At 33.3% G+C, this 20,667-nt stretch overlaps 1 protein-coding gene and 1 long non-coding RNA gene across 7 annotated transcripts in view; one reads left to right on the top strand and one right to left on the bottom strand.

Annotated features, from left to right (window-relative positions):
* Nucleotides 1-20,667, top strand: part of LOC106053561 (phospholipid-transporting ATPase ABCA3-like) — a 43,386-nt gene that overhangs the window by 4,702 nt on the left and 18,017 nt on the right. For 4 of the 5 annotated variants that reach the window (XM_056026522.1, XM_056026521.1, XM_056026523.1 and 1 more), the window contains 14 exons: nucleotides 1,878-2,143; nucleotides 3,471-3,708; nucleotides 6,461-6,634; nucleotides 7,385-7,566; nucleotides 8,777-8,902; nucleotides 10,924-11,041; nucleotides 11,217-11,371; nucleotides 11,499-11,654; nucleotides 12,396-12,606; nucleotides 12,735-12,984; nucleotides 15,872-16,152; nucleotides 16,817-17,157; nucleotides 17,597-17,764; nucleotides 20,380-20,595. In XM_056026522.1, coding sequence (XP_055882497.1) covers nucleotides 1,878-2,143; nucleotides 3,471-3,708; nucleotides 6,461-6,634; nucleotides 7,385-7,566; nucleotides 8,777-8,902; nucleotides 10,924-11,041; nucleotides 11,217-11,371; nucleotides 11,499-11,654; nucleotides 12,396-12,606; nucleotides 12,735-12,984; nucleotides 15,872-16,152; nucleotides 16,817-17,157; nucleotides 17,597-17,764; nucleotides 20,380-20,595 — 2,882 coding nt within the window. Of the gene's footprint in view, nucleotides 1-1,148; nucleotides 1,238-1,877; nucleotides 2,144-3,470; nucleotides 3,709-6,460; nucleotides 6,635-7,384; nucleotides 7,567-8,776; nucleotides 8,903-10,923; nucleotides 11,042-11,216; nucleotides 11,372-11,498; nucleotides 11,655-12,395; nucleotides 12,607-12,734; nucleotides 12,985-15,871; nucleotides 16,153-16,816; nucleotides 17,158-17,596; nucleotides 17,765-20,379; nucleotides 20,596-20,667 lie in introns of all 5 variants that reach the window. The other variant, XM_056026525.1, reaches the window with a different exon arrangement.
* On the bottom strand, nucleotides 6,630-20,380 carry LOC129925810 (uncharacterized). Of its 2 annotated transcripts, XR_008777494.1 has the most exons (5): nucleotides 18,471-20,380; nucleotides 17,337-17,500; nucleotides 13,734-13,789; nucleotides 10,756-10,841; nucleotides 6,630-7,282 (listed from the first exon to the last, which is right to left on the bottom strand). It is a non-coding gene; the product is annotated as an uncharacterized LOC129925810 (long non-coding RNA). The 2 variants fall into 2 exon arrangements; XR_008777495.1 differs by lacking the exon at nucleotides 13,734-13,789.

Here is a 20,667-nt window from a genome sequence, read left to right as displayed (position 1 = left end):
TCAGCTGACTATAAAACAATGTGTATCTGTAGTAAGAATATGACAATGGCCAATGGATCAATTCTCAAAATTGGTAAATCAAGATATTTAGAAAAATATGTTTTCTATATGACTTGGCTTGTAGTAATATTTTCTAGTGATTTTATACATTTCTATTTGACAAACTAGCTTTACGACTGTGTATTGTATGGTTTAGCCTATTCTATGAAAATGATTGAATTACATAGACCAGAAAAAGGTTAAAAAGAGAAATAGTACTACACAAACTTGTAAGACATGGCATCTGAAGAACTACTTCAATAGTTTTTGTTTCTCTTTCTTAATAAAATATTTGGAATTGGAATAGTAGGCAATAGAACAAAAATTCATTCTCTGTCTAGTTTAATGACGGTCTCAAAGTACATATTTAAGTAGACATACTTTTCATTAAGGGTGGAATAATTATATTTTGATTTTAGTACATAAATTATGTGCAGAGCTTTTTTAAAAAATAAATTGTCATTTCAATTGGTTCTCCAAGTTTTACAATCACCTGCTTGTCTAACACAATAGTTGTCTGATGAGATAATAATAAAACCATTTTTGCAGACTGTAAATTCACTTAACATTCCTCCCTCATTTCTTTAGGCCTAAATTGTATCTTATATTTTATGCTTGTCAACTAACCTAATTTACAGTTCCTTTAGAGTACCACAAATCCTACCTCTCGTGTTTTTTTTATCTGCTTTTATTAGTCAAGCTCAAGTTTATCTCAAATAATCTCTTTGGTGATCAATCTCTTCCACCTTTTTTAAATTTCCCTTTTGTGTGTGTCTATATCTACTGCATGTTGTTGTCAATTTTTTAATTAAATTTTGTCTCTAACTTGTTCCACTTTTCTGGGCTATTTCTTGTGCTTGGTATTTTTCCAGAAGTAGTTTGTGGACATTTATTTCTTGATACCTTTAAGTAAAAGTAAAGTTTCAGACCTTGTGATCAATGGGGCAGATGATGTAAAGGTCATCTGTTTCTGTGGCCCACACAGTTAACAAGGATGTCATGTGGCCAGTACAATGACCAACAGCCTTTACTTTTCCCAAAATAATGTCAGGTACCCATTAAAGCTGGCGCCCAAAGATACAAAAATGAAAAATCCCATTCTTCATCAGGATCGAAACCCTGGACCTCTTGTTTGGAAGCCAGGCACTTTACCACTCATCCGCTGCACCTCTTTCTTGATACCTAATCAGTTGGCAATGTAAATCTCAAGCTTATGTTATTTGTATTCTCATTAAACTCTCAGATTTCCAGTCCCTATTAAGCCGTGCTCATCCAACTTCAATTTTTCAAAACAAAAATGGATTATCACCTATTATTTGTGACATACTTTAATCAACTGGAAAGATAGAAAACTTTAGAACCACTGTGATTCACATAGTCATGAGTAAAGGAGAGAATAACTCATTGAACCTTGGGGTAAGGTTAAAACTGAGTTGGTCAGTGGAGGACCAGAACTCTTGGTGAACAGTCAAGTTATAGTTAGTTAAAAACAAGGCTCAAGGCTATTAGTGAGCAGTTTAGTTGCAGTTACAGACAAGAAATTGAGTTACAGTACTTCTTTATGAATGGCTGTGGTACTTTGTAAAAGCAATTTGTACTTTAATATTATTATCCATTACAAGTTAAACTGGACTTAGTTTACCTATATTTGTCTTCAATCAAGAATATCATCCTGACAAAAATATATTTGCCTACAACTTGATCATACACATATACCAGATAGATCCCTAAGTTAATAAAGAAAAAATTGTGGTTACTAGAGATTTATTTTGAAGCAGTGCTTTGGGGCATATTACATGTGACAGACAAAACATGTATGTCTTTAATTTTTATTTCAGATTATGAGGACTCATATTTTATCTATGTTCTTTACCTTGTGGGTAAAGCGGTAACATTGTACTGGATGAATGAAATTGGAAGTAACACAGATGATTTGCTGAATTTTGGTGTGTACACACAGAGGATGCCTTACCCTCCATACACAGAGGATCCGATGATCATTGTTATACAGAAACAGTTACCATTGTTTATTGTATTGAGCCTCATTCTTAGTGTGGTTATGAGCACAAAACATTTGGTTTATGAAAAAGAAAAACAAGTGAAGGTAACTTTTATGGAATAAAATATAAGAGGATGGCTCCAAATTACAAGTTTGTACAGTATGGTACTGATTCTAAATTATATTTTTCTAGGTACTTTTTACATTTTATTTTAATTGGTGTAACCAGTTTTAAAAGCTAGAAAAAAATTGTCCAGCATCTTGGTATTATTTCTAAACATTAATTTGTTAGCAAAATCGGGAAAAGAAAGTAATAAATATCTGAAAGTTAGTTCTAACATGCATTTTTGGTATTTTGGTTATTTTTTTTTCTGTTATGATTGATTCTTTAAGTTATTCTTGAAGCAACAGTAGGGACAAGTGTAACTCTTAACTTTTTCAATGTTTATATTAAGACAAGTACATTTCTATAATACAGTTCTTAGTTTGAGCTAACTATAACTACTTCAACACTTCAAAAAAATGTTTGGTCTATCAGCTCATAATCATATTTACTCGTTTTATTAACAAAAGGGCATATACAAACAACATTAATCTTTACCAGTTTCTCTAATATACATAAGCAGCAATATTCTTATTCTTCATGGCAATCGCTTCTCACACTCACCCACCCATATCAATTTACCCATATGGCAATAAGCATCTCTTCATGACACTTACTTCTGTGCATTGGGCGGAAAGCTGTCTCCACAAAGATCTGTCACTGGCAATATCTTAAGCCTCCTCCCACTTGGTGTCCACTTTTCTGAGGTCCTCCATGAAGGTGTGGTACCAAGTTATACGAGGACGTCCCTGTTTGCGCTTTCCTCGTATTGGCCTCCATGTCATCACAACTCTTGGTATGCGTAGTTCATTTTGTCGGAGAACTTATCCCGCAAACCTCATGCAACACTCTGTCACAACTGACTGAGACCTACAGTTATATTGTGCTCATATTTCCACAGCCCCCCACACAATATTTACAAAATTAATTCAAATCTTTCAACTTAAAAGGTACTGTTTCTTAGCTGATCTCAGGACCATGTTTCATCTTGTCAAAAAATGTGTCAAACATAGTTAAAGCTTTAAGATATATTGGAATTACTTGTTCTGTTGTTTTTAATTATGTTCAGAAGATATTTGTATTTGTTTATGAAACTTTGTATAATAGTCCTTAATAGTTTTGTATTGAACTGTGTATTAAATGGTTTTTCTAGGAAATTAGCACTGATAATTAACACTGATACATTTATTATATTTATTTTATGGTAAATGAGTACTAACTTTTTTCAGGATGTAGAGACCATTAACAGTTAGATACTTTTAAGGCTGTGCTACATATTTTTGAAGGATACTAATTTTAATAATCATTTTTTAAAATAATTTTTCTAAGGAGTCAATGAAACTGATGGGCCTGTCATCATCAGTCCACTGGATTTCTTGGTACATTACATTTTCATGCTATTTGGTTCCTGCCATGGCTGTCTACACAATTCTCTGCTGTGCTTCTTTAACAAAAAATGGATCAGTTATTGGCAAAACAGATGCAAGCCTTTTGTTTGTTTTCTTTCTGTGCTATATTGTTGCTGTGATTTCCTTTATTTTCATGGTTAGCACATTTGTACAGAAAGGTAAGTTGTTAGTTTTTATATCTTTCCATAATACATTGTTATATTTACTTCTAACCAACTACAAATATCTACTGGCAGTAATAATTAAAAATTCAATACATATTTATCCATGACTGACACATTTCATTTTTCCTGGTTTGAACCATCTTGACTCGTCTGGTGGTCCAGAGTTCAAATTGTACCTACTGTCATTCCTTGAAGTCTTATAGGAGATTTGAACTAAGGGTGACTAACCTTCAAAACTTAAAACATTTATGATGATTGTCAGTATGAAAACAAAACTGTTAAAAAAAAAAGCTTTTAGTGATTCTTAAGTGTTTTTTATGTATTGTTTAAAAATTACAAACAACTTAGAAAAAACCTTTGAACTACCCATGAGACTTAGTTGAGGACTAATAGGTCGAAATAGGCAATAAAAGCATGGAGTAAAACCAGAGACAGGTGCCTAATTTTACTGCTTTTGACCAAGCTAAGATTTCATATGTTGACACTGTGTGTCACAGCCTGGTTCTTGTTGTAGGCGTGATGACGCGAATGTCTCTGTGTGTAGATACCTCTTCTGGTACTACTATAAAGTTCTTCTTAACCAAATACTTTCTTACACGCACTAGATTTGCAAGTGCGTAAGAACACTAATATACTAAACTCTCCAACGACAACATTTAGAATTATTAATAAACACGCTGGTAGCAGACATGGATTTTATTATATCTAAAATAAATTACAAAAGATATTGGCGAGTTTAGCCATCACACATTATACATATCCAAAAGAAATAACTCTGCTTACTTAATAATAATCACTTAGTACTCATACTTTCTACTCGAGGAGATAGCAATGCTCCTCTCTCTACAAGAGTTCCAAATTAACTGACGTGTCCACCTCGTGGTCAGTCCCCGACCAGGAAAAATCTCGTGCTGACTACACAGAATAGTTCAGTGACTACTAGTCACCAAATATTACAGGGGTTCTAAAACTGATACATGACACTGTGTAGAGGTAGAGGAAACTGGTAAATGTCTCCAGAATGCCCCCAGATATATTTGCACAGACTCTAAATATATAAGGCTTTGCACTAATTTTTTGCCAGGGAAGTGTAAGAATTCTTGTCAAATGAAACATTAGCTAACAAAGGCAAGGATTCAATAACTATGACCATCTATTAAAAAAAGCCAACTATCTTTGAGACAATAGAACTCCATAGGTTAGAAGACTAGAGGTAGGTAAGAAGAAGGATGGATACTGGAAGTTAAAGTAGTCTATCACCAGAGAATGCTGACCATGTTAAAGTTAAAGTTGTCTATCACCAGAGAATGCTGACCATGTCAAAGTTAAAGTAGTCGATCACCAGAGAATGCTGACCATGTTAAAGTTAAAGTAGTCTATCACCAGAGAATGCTGACCATGTTAAAGTTAAAGTAGTCTATCACCAGAGAATGCTGACCATGTTAAAGTTAAAGTTGTCTATCACCAGAGAATGCTGACCATGTTAAAGTTAAAGTAGTCTATCACCAGAGAATGCTGACCATGTTAAAGTTAAAGTAGTCTATCACCAGAGAATGCTGACCATGTTAAAGTTAAAGTTGTCTATCACCAGAGAATGCTGACCATGTTAAAGTTAAAGTAGTCGATCACCAGAGAATGCTGACCATTCCTTCAAAACTGTTCTCTTTACCATGAGGCCTGTACAAGACACTGGCCCCCCAATAAAACAATGGAAAGAAAACTATATGGAGAGCTCCCTGATTTGGAAACCATGGGGAATTCATCTCATCTATTGGTCTAGTCATCTGAACGCTCCAACATAAAAATGAGTACAAGGAAAAAAAGAAGAAGAAGAAAGTAGTCTACAAGATACTAGTACTCCTACTTCATCAGTTCTCACACTTTGTTTAATCTCCACAAGACTTCTCTGCAGGAGAAGTGACAGGATAAAGTAAATAACAAACTTCAACCAGTGAAGGTCGAACAATGTGGAAGCCTTGTGTGTATGTTTGTGGGGGGTTTCCTGCTGATTATTGCAATGGGTTGAATTACTTACTAGTAAATTATTCAATTATTTGACTATCAAATGCTAAAGGATGTTGATCTGGTAATAATGAAGTCTAATGCAAAGAAAGTTGTAAAGTTGGCTTATATCTCTGTCTTTTTGAAATAAAAACAATAAAATTCAGTTGAATAATTCACACTAATCCACCCTAAGTCATGATTAACAATTAAAACATTAATACTGCATGTATATATTGTGGGTTGGTAATAAAAAAAAGAGAGCCTGAGATGGATGATAGACAAAATTTCTTATGGCAATGACATATAAAGTTCTATGTCAGCTGTATTCTGTAACCTATAGATCATGTTCGGTTTACACACATCCCATTAAGTGAAAACAATGTGTTTAAATCAAGCCAAGAAAACATAAATATATTACTGGCTTTAATATGTATACCATACTCCATTTCTTGTCTAATTCAAACAGGAAATATCTAGATTAATTTTAGAAAGGGCTTATAATTACACATTTTTTTGTATAAAACTTCATAATAATAGCCAAATGTAGTTTGTTTAATCACAGCAGACAAATATGTTAAATCACAGCAGAAGCTTCAAATTTTAACTTGAGATTTCACATCAAAGACTTAAGATATTTATCTATTTAAAAGTATGACAACAAGAAAAAAAATTTTACATAGTTATTTTCCTTTGTTAGAAAAATGTGTTATTTATACTATAAGTTATTTGTTTAAAATTTCAGCTAATACTGGTGCAACTGTATCTGGAGTTCTGTTTATTGGATTCTTCTTCAGTTACTTTTTTATTCAACGCAATTATGAAAACTATACCATGAATACCAAAATATACATGTCATTTTTGTTCAATGTTGCCATGGCTTTAGGAGTTAACATCATTGGTATCTTTGAAGGAACAGGTACACCAGTCTTTGATTTGATATTATATCTTGTCATTCTTTTCTCATTGAAATTGTGCTTTTAATGAACTGTATGTTTGTAACCTTTCTCTACAAAATTATTTCATTGACCGTAACTCATTTTGAGCTATAGAGTTTAAAAAGTGAAGAATGTATGATATATTGATAATAAATTTTGATGTTTATAATTGCCTGTTCATTTATTCACCCGTAATATATAAAAAATTATAAGAAAAAAAACAAGCAGTAAATTGTTAAAGAGGAAACAAGGTAATCATTCATTATCTGTTCTCCTTATTTCCTCTTAGTGCTTCAGTTAAAAACATTAACTCAGTGAACATTTTGAAAGTGGCCACAAAGTAAAATTTTCCTTTTAACTCACCTGCATCTATGGTCAACTGTAAAGAGCCAGAACAATGACTGACAAATTTTATTTTCAGGGACTCAAATGCTAAAAGCAAAGTACTACTTTTTGGACAATAATGATGAAATAAGACTCATTTCCTAGTGACATTTTGGTTTGTGAAATTTGGTTATCAACATGTCAACTTGACTGCCTGATCATGCAGTATGTGTGTTGTTGGACTGTCATTCAGTTGTTTTGAGTCTTGATGGTCCTGGGTTTATATGCTGCCATCCTCCGACATCCTGTGGGATGTTTGGGATGTTAATCATTTTACAAACATAAAAAAACTTTTTTTTTCATTGCATAAATTGAAATAAGACCATTTTAAATTTTTATTTCTTTAGGTGAAGGGGCTCAGTGGAGTAACTTTCATAAACCTGCCACAGTTGATGACAACTTGAGCTTGTTGGCATGCATGTTCATGCTGCTGGTAGATTCTGGCATTCACTTTATGATTTGTTGGTACTTGGACAATGTCAGACCAGGGGAATTAGGTATTCCTAAACCATTTTATTTCTGCTTTACAGTGAGTTCTTATCAATTTTCATTTTGCTTATAATATATTTGAACGATAATTAGTGGTAGTAATAATTTTCACGCTCTACATTTATGTTTGTCATTTCAAATATGCTTAGTAAAAAAATAGTGTAAATTACTCAAATTATTTTGATTTACAACTTTGATTCTCCTGTGCCTATCTGCACAGCATAGTAGGCAGAAAAAAAGTCTCCCATCACTAACAATCCTCAATCAGACTTTCAGATTTTAATATAGACTTGTATGGCACAAAGGTATAAGGCAAATATTCCTGAGAAGTTTAATAGGAGAACAATGCAAACATCTTTGAGTCTGATGATTAAGGATGAGTGCAGCATAGATTGTGACTTTGCAGATCCCATTGAAAATAGAAACCTTTATATTCTAATAATTCTGATACATGCAAAGTGTCATTGTTTTTCTTGGCTTTATGTATTTGTCTTGAAAAGGGCTTTCCTTTGGGTCTCAGATGTGTGTCCAGGGGAACTTTAGAAGTTAATATGTTGCAAGCTGTGTTCCTCAATGACAGTAAGAGCAAACTGACCCCTGACTTGGTCTTTACAAGACTTCTGGGGGTGGCTCAGTTTCTGTGTCAACCTTTAAGTCAGTCAAACAAAATTTGGCATAGCCACCCATCAAATAAAATGGATATACTATAAGAATGCAATTAAAAAAAAGTACATTCTGTTCCAGCAAAGTATACATGGTCAAAAAGCCACAACATTTAGAGCAAACATAACCATAACCATAAGTAATGCTGGATGTTGCTTTATCTGTTGGCCAGAAAATCAGCTTAAAGAAAAGGGTGACACATTCTTATCATCTGACATACAAAAGCATACAAATTTATAAAATTGCTGCCCAAAGCTTGACATCTAAAAACTGAAGAAAGTGCTCTAAACACAGCAGAAACAGAGTACATTTAAATTTTTAGATTTAGGTATTTGAAGTTGTTTGTTTTTAAACCTTCACAGCTCCACCCCTCCACCACGTTTGTATAAATACAACACAATGTCAAGGTTAACCCTCTGAGATAAATGAAAATGATGTGTCAAAGTTAACCAAAAATATTTTATTTATCGTAAATGCTTTAAAAAATTAGCATCAAAATGTTGTAAAATAGAACACTGACTGCTAACACAGTCTTATCTTTGAGAAACTAGCTATAACTTTTTTGTTGTTGCATTGCTGAAATCAAGAAATCCTATTGGTTTGCTGAAAAAGTCCCAACTGAATCATTTGATAGAAATATGAATCTGAACCCCAAATACTTTGAGAGAGAACCATTATTGAATCCTGGTATACAGATATTTGATTTAAGAAAGGTGAACATTTTATTTTATTAATTCTTTTTCCACTACAATATACATTTTAACATCATTTTAAAGTTAAACAGTCAGCATTTTAAGCATGACCATGTTTGACCTACAATTTTATAGTTACCAGCCTTAACTATTGGTATAGGATTAGTGAGGTAGATTGATGAATAGGACTATTGGTATAGGATTAGTGAGGTAGATTGATGAATAGGACTATTGGTATAGGATTAGTAAGGTAGATTGATGAATAGGACTATTGGTATAGGATTAGTGAGGTAGATTGATGAATAGGACTATTGGTATAGGATTAGTGAGGTAGATTGATGAATAGGACTATTGGTATAGGATTAGTGAGGTAGATTGATGAATAGGACTATTGGTATAGGATTAGTGAGGTAGATTGATGAATAGGACTATTGGTATAGGATTAGTGAGGTAGATTGATGAATGGGACTATTGGTATAGGATTAGTGAGGTAGATTGATGAATGGGATCCAACTTGTGCAGCTTCCACCATAACTACTAAACATTTTTTTGTCTAGCTAGTTAGTTCCTTTTTCATCCAACAATATTTCCATGTTTAATTTATTTCATCAGGAAGCTTTTAGGACCAATATCCATGTTACTACAGTCTAAAAAAAAATATAGAAACAGTTCAAAGATAAAAAAATGGATACCTTTAAGGACATTTAAAAAAATAATAAATCCCCTTTATTTAACTCTAGTGTGCTTATAGCAATCCATATTTAGAAGAAAAACTATTTTATAATAAAAATCTTTTTTTTTTCTGCTTGTACCTTTAGAGAGTAGAGTTTAATTGATTTTAACCTAAATCCCAAACTAATTTTTTTTTGTTTTCATGATCTCCCTTGCAAATGTTCCTCTACAGAATTATATACAAGATTGTATTTTCTTCTAAGAGGATGCTTTAACTTCCTGGTTCAAATCAGGGATTTTTAATTTCAGAATATTTAGGGTGCCCTGAGTTCACCTAATTGATGTCTGACATTAGTTGGAGAAAGTAAAGTTGGTTGACTTTTATGCTGGAAACAGATGACCTTTACATCATCTGCCCCATAGATCGCAAGAACTAAAAGGATACTTTTTTTTCACTTACTATTTTCTTCTCAGTTTAAACATTTGATAGTGAAATAATCGACTGAACCAGCCAGACTAGATGGACATCCCAGATTAGATATATAAATCTGCATAAAATTACATCTGCCAAAAACTAGTGATACCATCATTCTTATTTATTTATGTTTTAATTGCAGTAAAAGTTGTCTTTTTAGACCATGCGGTCTATAGGGCAGATTATGTTAAGGTCATGTTTCTTTGGTCAATGGTTAACAAGCAGGGTGTCATGTGGCCAGTACAATGACCAAACACCTTTACTTTCCCAAATTAAAGTTAGGTACCCATTAGAGTTGGGTGGACTCACGGGGTACCCTAAAAATCCCCAAATTCAAAATCCCAATCTTCACCGAGATTCGAACCCAGAACCCCAGGTTTGGAAGCCAAGTGCTTAACCACTCACCCACCATGCCCCCTTTATATGCAGTAATAGCCTCATTATTTTTTTTTCATGTTCGTTTAGTTTGCATATTAATTCGTACAGAATTATTTGTTTTTTCTTAAGGCTGTTATAATCGTGTAGGACATAAATATATTTTTTTAACTTTCATTTGCAATTAAGAAAATATTTAGAATAATTAGTAGAATAATTAAGCCTTTGAAATTAAAGTTGTACTAAAGAATCTGTAAGAGATTTTGGAAAATAACGACTCAGAAAATTTTATCCTTTCTGGAATAAAATGATAGAATTAAAGACACTAAAGAAACATGACCAGAATGGCTACCTGGTTGTCGGTATGCATGCTGGACTGTTGTTTGGACTTGTCGATGGTCCCAGGTTCATACCCTGCCTGCTGCCAACCCTGTTGTCCTGTGGGAGGTTTGAAGTAAGTAAATTATCCTAAACATATCCAACATTTTACAAACATTTAACAACATTTTTTTTCTGTCAGACCTTTGGTGTTAATGTAGCAGTAAAAGGAACATCTCTGAATATGTATGAAGGTCAGATCACTGTCTTGTTAGGCCACAATGGAGCAGGAAAAACAACAACAATGTCCATGCTTACTGGTTAGTAGATAGTGCTGTGGAAATAGTACTGGTACTTTTATCTTTAATGTCTTTAGACTTGAAATTTTTATATTTATTTCATTTCAAGTTACTCTAGCTTGCTATAATTAATTTAAGCTTGATAAAGGTTTAAATTTATCTAGAACACTATACTCTACAGTTACTTATTTTACAGGGTTCATCCCACCAACCAGTGGGACAGCCATAATCAATGGATATGACATACGCAAAGACATTGTTGGAGTTCGTAAAAGTTTAGGGGTATGCCTCCAGCACAATATATTATTTGATATTATGACAGTGAGAGAACACCTGACATTCTTTGTGAAGGTAGCCAGTTGAGTTTTATTACAACTAAGACACTTAAGAAAAACATGTTCATCGATTTTATTAGTAGGTTACTATAAATATTTTCTTAGATTTCTATCTAACCATTTTTAATTGAATTTTTCAATAGTTGAAAGGTTATACTAGTCCCAACATTGATGCAGAAGTTATTAGCATGGCAGAAGATGTGGGTCTAGCAACAAAGATTGATACAGCATCAGCCAATTTGTCTGGCGGTCAGAAGAGAATGTTATCAGTTGGCATTGCATTAATTGGTGGCTCTAAGGTACACAAGGCAAAGAAAACATAGTTAGTGTGTTAAATAAAATTAACTGGTTTCTAAAGAATAAAAATGTATATCTCTGCAAATAATAAAATGTATACTTAGAGTGACAAAAATGGAGTTTTAAGGTTTCGATACTGAAACAAATGATGAGTAAACATGTCAGGTGACATATTATAGCAGCACTAAAGTACCAAGGTTATTGAAAGAAGTTAAAGATTGTAAAATATATAGGCTTCTTAACCTGGGGTTCTGGGTTTGAATCTCGGTGACGACTGGAATTTTGAATTTCTGGATTTTAAGGGCGCCTCTGAGTCCACTTTACTCTAATGGGTACCTAACTTAAGCTGGGGAAAGTAAAGGCGGTTGGTCATTGTGCTGGCCACATGACACCTTTGTTAACTGTTGGCTAAAGAAACAGATGACCTTAACATCATCTGCCCCACAGATTGCAAGGTCTCAAATGGAAACTACTTTTTCTTTTACAAGATTCTTTTTGGGGGGACTTGGATGGTCAAAGTTGATGTTAGACTGGTACCTGGTCACTGCTAGGCTATGGGGCTGGCGCAGAGGTCCATGAAGTTGTCCTGAGAGATTTCACCATATTTTCTTTACCTTCTCTGAATAACCTAGGTTTCTTAGTGCTGGTATTATATGTTACTTGTCATGTTCACTCATGCTTAGGAAACTAGGGGTTCATTTTGAGAAATTATTGGTTCTGGTTATTTTCTGTTTGTATTTTAGATTGTATTCCTTGATGAACCTACAGCTGGCATGGATCCAGCGGCTAGACGTCAGACTTGGAATGTCCTTCAGTCTGCCAGACGTGGACGTACAATTGTGTTAAGCACGCACTACATGGACGAGGCTGATTTACTTGGGGACAGGATCGCCATCATGGCTGAAGGAGTTGTCAAATGTTGTGGAAGTTCATTGTTTCTCAAGAAACTTTATGGTAAAACTTAACAATAAATGATAGTCTTGATATTCAAAACCTAGTGACAGACTTTATGTACAATAGCAAATGGATTCATGATTATAGATATAAACTTAAGATTTTATTTTTTACTTGTCCAAAACCAGGTGCTGGCTATCATCTAGTTATTGTCAAACATCCTCATTGCAATGTTGGAAATCTGACAATTTTTATTAAAGAATTCATCAACACTGCAGAACTTGAAAGTGTTATCAATTCTGAAGTCTCTTACATTTTGCCAGACAATGAGTCTAGTAAATTTGCTGTCCTCTTTAACTCACTGGATGACAAGAAAGAAATGCTGGGTATCATTAGCTTTGGTACTACTGCCACCACCATGGAGGAAGTGTTTTTAAAGTAGGTAGATAATAAATAACACATTTATATCAATTCTCATTTTATTTTATATTTTCAATATTTTTTGTACACAATTTTATTGCTATTGATTTGTAATCTTGTGTATAATTTTAACATCATTAGAACATTTCGGAAATAAAAGTTAATGACATTTCCAATGTTTTATATTAAAGGCATATGGTAGTTGAAAGTTCCACTTAATATACCAGCTGAAATGAATAAACACTATAAAGGAACACTTTTTTTTTTTTTCCGTAACTTAAAATTATAGTTGTCCTTAAACTAAAACTATCAGTATTTTAGTAGTGGGTAAGACTAAGTTGTACTTCACACAAGTCATGTTTAGTTCAAAGGCTCACTGAATTTCATTAAGCACTTGATTATAATGTATTTGGTTAATTGGTTAAAGAGGAATTCAGTAAAAATCTTTCATGCAAGTGAAAATACTACATTTCTTCATAATCTTCAATCTTGAGGACAATGTCTTATAATTATTATAGTAATTTGATGGTCTTCTAGAAAATGGATATTCAGCAGATTATCAATAAGTATTGAACATTCATGGTTTTTCTTCCATAACCACAGCTTCCTCCATCCAAGCATTTTTACATAGATGACATTAGCTTTGGTACTACTGCCACCACCATGGAGGAAGTGTTTTTAAAGTTGGTAGATTATTAAGCACTTGTCACTTATTTTTTGTTGGGATACTTGTCTTACGTATTAATTTGTTATTCTGTAAAAGTCACCTGGTCAAATACCATCTCCAATGTCCCTTGAAACCTTGAGTTTATTACAAAGCTATCTGGAATTGATAAAAATATTAAACCACAGCAAATAGTGGATTCTTGAACATTTCATAGGCTTGAAATGTACACATGCTGTACTAGTAGTTGTAGTAGTTGTGCTGGTACAGTTTTTGTACTTTGTACAAATATTCACATTAGAAACAGTGCACCTCAATACTGGCATTACTAATTTTTAATAACTAACTTAGTAATATTCCTTTTGTTTTCTCTTATATTAAAAAGATTTTTGTTACTTAAATTTATCTTATCTTATATAATACAGACGTTACTTCAAAAAAGAAGATGATTACGTCCTACGCGTCATGCATTTAGTCATGCATATTAACCAATGACTTAAATTCTGCCAAGTCACTGGTTTTCCTAAAAACCTCAGAACAGCACTCACAAAGCTCAACCACAACAGCAAAAAAACTGTTATTCAATGGATACCAGCTCACATACAACTAGCAGGAAATGAGAAGGCTGACACACTCGCCAAGAGTGGGAGAACAAACTCACAAGTAAACTCTGCACTCTATCCAGAAGAAATGAAGAAATTAATTGTAGATAAAATAAATGAGAAATGGACGAGCTCCCATCCAAATCACAAGAAAGATGATGCTTACTATAAGCTATCCCGACAAGACCAACGTCTAATCTTTCGACTCAGGACCGGACACAACAGAATGCGACAACACATGTTCCGGAAGCTCAAAATTGGAACCAGTGAAATCTGCCCATGTGGAGTATCACCAGAAAATGCCGACCACGTCCTCCAAAACTGCTCTCTCTACCAAGAGGCCCGTATAAGACATTGGCCCCAAATCACCCCAATAGAAAGAAAACTATATGGAGAGCTCCCTGATTTGGAAACCACTGCGCAGTTCATCTCATGTATTGGTCTAGTCATATGAACACTCCAACATAACAATGAGAACGATGAAGAAAAAGAAGAAAAAAACTGGTTTTCCTGGCTAGCTCAGGCAACCCATTCCATGCTCTAATACCACTAGGGAAGAAGGAGTATTTGTACAAATTTGTCCTAGCATATGGGACGAGGAATGTGCCTTTATCTTTGTGTCTTTCAGAGTATTTTATTAAATTTTGTTTTTGTAGTTGAAGATTATGGTTCAGTGTTTTATGTATTATTGCTACTTTACTTTTGAGCCTTCTGTCCTGAAGGCTTTCTAAATTTAGTGATTTTACTAAAGGTGTTACTCTAGTCAAATGTGAATATTCGTTTGTTATGAATCGCACTACTCTATTTTGTGTCTGTTCTAGTTTCTTAATGTTTTCTTGAGTTGAGGGGTCCCAAACAGAGGATGCATATTCTATTATTGGCCTAACCAAGGTTAAATAACATTTTAGTTTTATTTTCTTATTTGATTTATAGAAATTTCTTTTAATAAATCCTAATGCTTTGTTTGATTTTTTTGTAGTTTCATCAATATGTGGATTCCATGACAGTTTTTCATTTATTATAACACCTAGGTATTTTGCGTTTTTAGTCTGTGTTACTGGTTTGCCATGAATAAGATAAGTGGAATTAATTTGTTTTAGTTTTTTTGTTACTCTTAACAACTGACATTTTTCTGGGTGGAAAGACATGCTCCAATTTGATTCCCATTTCTGTAATTCATCTAATTCCCCTTGTAAAATATCTGTGTCTTGTGTTGTTTTTATTGTTCTATATATTATGCAATCGTCTGCAAAGACTGATTACTGTTGAACATTATCCTATTGTTTTCTGAGATACAATGCTTTAGAGACATTCTTAATGTTAGAGACATTCTTAATGTTGCTAAAGAAATTTTTTTTACATCCAAAACACTACTTCTTTGGACCTTGTCAGAATTAACAAGTATAACAATTTAAACCAATGTAATGTGTCAATTATTATAAACAAGTTAACGTGATTACAATGAAGCTCAGCTCATTAAAACCAAGAAAAACTTGAAAAAAAAACAACAGAAAAACTTCAAAGTAATTGTGATACAAATTAGTTTAATCTATGGAATTTTATCAGTATTTTATTTGTATTTTGTTTGTTTTTATCTTTTTATATAATTTGAATTAAGTTGGCCCTCTTTTATTTCCAGGGTCGGAGATAGTGCTTATGATGAAGATACGACAAACATACCCAACAAGGCCTCTGACAAGGGTTCGAATGAGATTATTAATAATAGTTTAATAAATGAAGATAACATAGTTAAAAAAGATATGGATAAAAACTTGAGTAATACTTTATCTCGTGATTCCATCAACTATAATGTAAGGATAAACAGTGAAAACAATAGGATAATGTTCAACAGTAATCAGTCTTTCAATTCAGATCAGCAACTCATTGGAGATTCACAAAAAGATGTCATTGATATATTGGGTAAGTCATGTTGCATGTTATAATGTGTAAGCTATATAGCAAGTTTTTATATGTGTCGAGTTCCTTTTTATTGCTTGGCTTTGGCTTGGCTCGTTAGGGGTTACTCCATTACTCAGATATAATTAATTAATACTTGCTTGGCTCATTAAGTGTTACTCAAATATGAACAATTATCACTAAACAAACTCCAACTCCAAATATATGTAGATAACACAAATAATACTTTAATATTATCCGATAGAGCACAAATAATGACATCAACTTCAATAAATATTTAATACACAAAACACCAGTCCAGGAAGCAACCGTACAACCTTCCTAGACTGGTAACAAGGCCTCACTAACACACTCTCTCGCACATTCAAAGAAGACTAAATCATTCAGTTCATAACGCTTGCAAGACTTCACATTCATAACCTGGGAGTACTTAAACAACTATCATACCAAAATATCAAAGTAACATATTCACTCTCGCCATACCTCCCCCTGACAATATGTTTATGTCATGTTGCAAGTTATAATATTAAGTCATGTTGGAATGTGTAATGTTGGAAGTTATTTATAAAGATGTAAAATGTAAGTCTTGTTTGATCTAATGTGTAACTGTTAGATGTAACATGTAAGTCTTTCTGTCATAATGAATAGTAACTTTTTCTTGTTACAGCTTTCAACAAAACCTTCACCAAAAACCAGGGATTTGATTTACAGTGCTCCAGGTTCTTGGGACTTTTAATTAAAAAAGCTATTCACACCTGGCGCAACCGGCATGTCACTGTGACACAGCTGCTGCTTCCTGCCCTTTTCACAATTTATGGCCTGGCAATAGACGAATCAAGACCTAAGATATCTACCCAGCCAAAACTTGTCTATGACCTTAAACCTTTCACAGATGTATTAATTCCTTATTCTGTAAGGGAAAGGCCAAGTCAAGAGGAGAAAAAGTTCTTAGACCTCTATGCAGCACAGTTTCCTAGTTACAGTAAAGAGTTTTTCAAAACAACTGCTGTACGTTATAATGTATCCTATGATAATTAGAAATGAAAATATCTATCTTATGTAACTAAAGATAGTTTAGTATTTAACATATTACTTACATGTATAATATGTATAATTTATTTCTCTATCTCTTTAATACACAAAAAACATTTTTTATAGGTAATTTATCCTAATTATTTTAATATTACCTTCTATAGGGACTTGGAACAAGATAAGAGCCTGGTAATTGGTCATAGTCAGAAAGTTGTCACCCACACAGCAGTTCCCTCCCTCTCCAAGCAGCTTTTGGTTCCAAACGAATTTTTGATAGCTCACTGCATTTCAGGGTCTGCCAGAGTGTAGCACTAGCTGCCTAATGGAAATAATCTTCTTGCAAAGAATAATATTTTTTTTTTACCATACTATATTTTAGGCAAAATTTAAAGAAATCTTTTTTTAAAAATTTCAGTCCTTTTCTTTTTCCAATTATACTATAAGAAGAGCACAAGAGCTTGGAGCCTCAACATACAACAAGAAGATGGTGATCGGTATGGCACTTATTGAACCTAAATTGGATGAAACTATGGCTGCTGTTGCAGAATACAGTGGGCAACCTTACCATGCACTCCCAGTATCAGTAAGGAGCAAAATATAAAAAAAAATCCTTTTTAAAAAAAAAACAAACTATCTAAATGGGAAGAACTTTGCCATTAAAACTTTATCTATCAATAATGTACAAAGCTATTTCACTTATTTGATATCAAAATAATTAATTACAAATAATTAATTGACTAATTGAGTATTTTTGTTTCTTGATTCAAGTTTTGTTAAGTACTATAAATAAGTGTTTAAAGTATCGATTTGATTGGAGAGTGTAAGGGAGAAATTGCTGTAACAATTATTTAAAGGGACTAAACCAAACAAATTTAGCCATATCTGTGAATGCTTAAGTAGTAGTTTATCTTGTTGGTATCAAACTAAATAATTTTCTAATTGGTTCCTTTTTTTTATTGATTCATGTCTTGTCTGCATATGAATAATTCTGAGAAGGACAACCGGAAGCATTTGCTTTTTGAGCAATATGATATTTTGTAATAGATTTTTTTGTTTAATTATGCTAAGCAATCTATCTGACCTGTTGAGATATCAAATTTACTAAAGAGAATGGGTGTGGGAGAAATAACTTGTACACACTTTTTACCATACAAACAGACTGTGAGTGGATATAAGCTTTGTAAAAAAAACAACTTAAAACAATGTATTATCACATCCTTTTTTTTTTACTAAAATGGAATAGCTTAAGGCTCAAGTCAGTAGTTTCTCCCTTAAAATGAATGCCTTACCTTAGAATGATTTGATTCTCAGTATACATAACATGGCTCTGTGAGCAGATCTGGCATGCTTCTTGTTCATGTAGAATGCACTCTGGACTACCATCTTGATGATCCCAGGTTCAAACACTCTCTGCTACCATCCTCCACCTACCTGCAGGAGGTTGGGGCTTGGGTGTGATAATCTTCATTACTGAAAGAACATCCAAAACATGTAAAATAAACAAACAAGAATTAAATAGCAAGCCTTAGTTTGACGTCACTGATTCATTGGAAGTGCGATTTCTAAACCCATTTCATAGCGTATCCTGAATTAAACCTAAGGATACATTGAGATTTTCGATTACAGCAGATGGTTAAACAAGATGGTATGCCAGAGCTTAATTAAAAATATTGGTCTCAATATTATGAATCATTAGAAAGACACTCATGAAACTACTGCAAAGTTTATCACACATTTAGGTTGTTGTTTTTTTTGGCCTCCCCCATGATGTTACTGTTACAAAGACAGATAATTAAAACTAATACTATGCTAAGACACAGATAGCAAAGACAGACACAAACACTCTTTTGTTCCTCTGGCAATCAAATCATTAAATAAGAACAATCTGATATAAACTTTGTCACATGTAGATTATGAGTGAGTCTGGTGTGAATGTACACTTTGGTTTCTTATAGTTAGAATGTTTTTTGTTTGGTGTAATGCACAAATTGTAAGACAAATTTCCATACGGACAATAAAGATTATTATTATTATTATTATTACATATAAAATGCCTAACCTATCTCTTACATTGATTTGTATTCAATTAGCTTAAAACCAGAAAAACATTAAAAGACAATAATAATAACTTAAAGAATGTATGTAAATCTCTTACAAACTAATAAATATTAGAGTACAAAGAATAGAACATTCTTTTATCCTGCCTGCCCCTTCTCCCTCAGAAACAATCCTGATTAAGTGAATGTATAGATTTAGTACATCTTATAATATTCCAACAATGCCTTGCATTCAGAAAGTCCTGAAAGTGATAGTCCTTTCAAGAATGTGTTAGTCCTTTTAAAACCTATGTTGAACCTAGATCTATTTCTAAATTTCTAGCCAAATTTTAATTTTCTTTCCTTTTATATGAAAAATTATATTGGTCAAACTAGAGTTTTCCCTGTGTTGCCAACGAGCAAGTAAATCTTTTCTCAGCGATATACATCAACTGTTAAATTTCTAGAAAAATCTGTATATAGCTGTTTTTGAGACCAGTGTCTACGTTCTGTGCTAGAAGAAGTTTTGACTTGAATAGAGGTATTGTAATAAAGTTGTATTAGCAACCTCTCCACTTTTGAGGTGCTCTGGTTTTTACATTTTACATTCTCAAAATCTTCTTTCTTTGGTAGACTGACTAAGGCTTATCTCACAGAATGAGCCCAGAGCCTTGGCATTATCTATGGCCAGATTATCTACATAGCATTTCCCTCCTCTCTGTGCACTTGATAGGTGTAAAGAAATTGCAGAGACTGATAGTGTTTCGTATCATCACAGAACCTGCAAGTGTGTCGTTCAATGTGCTACAAATAGACTTATAGCTACAGGTTTCTGATTTGTCCTCATGGTTGAATGCTAAATCCTTACCTAAATTTGGGTATAGCTGAAAATGAGCTGAGTTATGGATTAAAATGTGTCTTTAATTAGGGGGGTGATCAACCATGACTAACTCACTCCTCTTCCTAAACTTTTCTGGTTAAGGTGCTAGTTACTCACATTGAACTCCTCTTCAGTATTCATCCACTGACTTGAACTTGATGTAAAGGCCAGGAGTTGGACTGGTTGTCAGATTTATTGGCTGCATAACTTGTCAGGGAAATTTTTTAATTTATATTTATTTCTTGATTAACTTCTGGTTAAAAAAATAATATTCTTGACCAGGTGAACTATCTCATGAACAGCTTTCTTCAGTTCCACACCAACAGTTCCTTCAGTTTTCAGTCCAGTATCCATCCACTGCCCAAGGATGAGTTAACAAGAGCAGAGCTTGATAGTTTGAATGCTCGGATTTCAAGTTTTACAGTGGGAGTTGTGATCAGTTTTGGAATGGCTTTCCTGACTACTTTGTTTGTCTACTTCCCCATCAAGGAAAGACAGGTAATTAAGTATCAATTCCATATGCATATCTATGAAATTATAGAATGAAAAAAAAAAACTCTAGGTAATTAC

Source organism: Biomphalaria glabrata, chromosome 4 (genome assembly GCF_947242115.1).
Source record: "Biomphalaria glabrata chromosome 4, xgBioGlab47.1, whole genome shotgun sequence".
Classification (NCBI taxonomy): Eukaryota; Metazoa; Mollusca; class Gastropoda; family Planorbidae; genus Biomphalaria; species Biomphalaria glabrata.
Note: the sequence above shows the minus strand (reverse complement) of the source record. Positions and strands in the feature narration are given on the sequence as shown.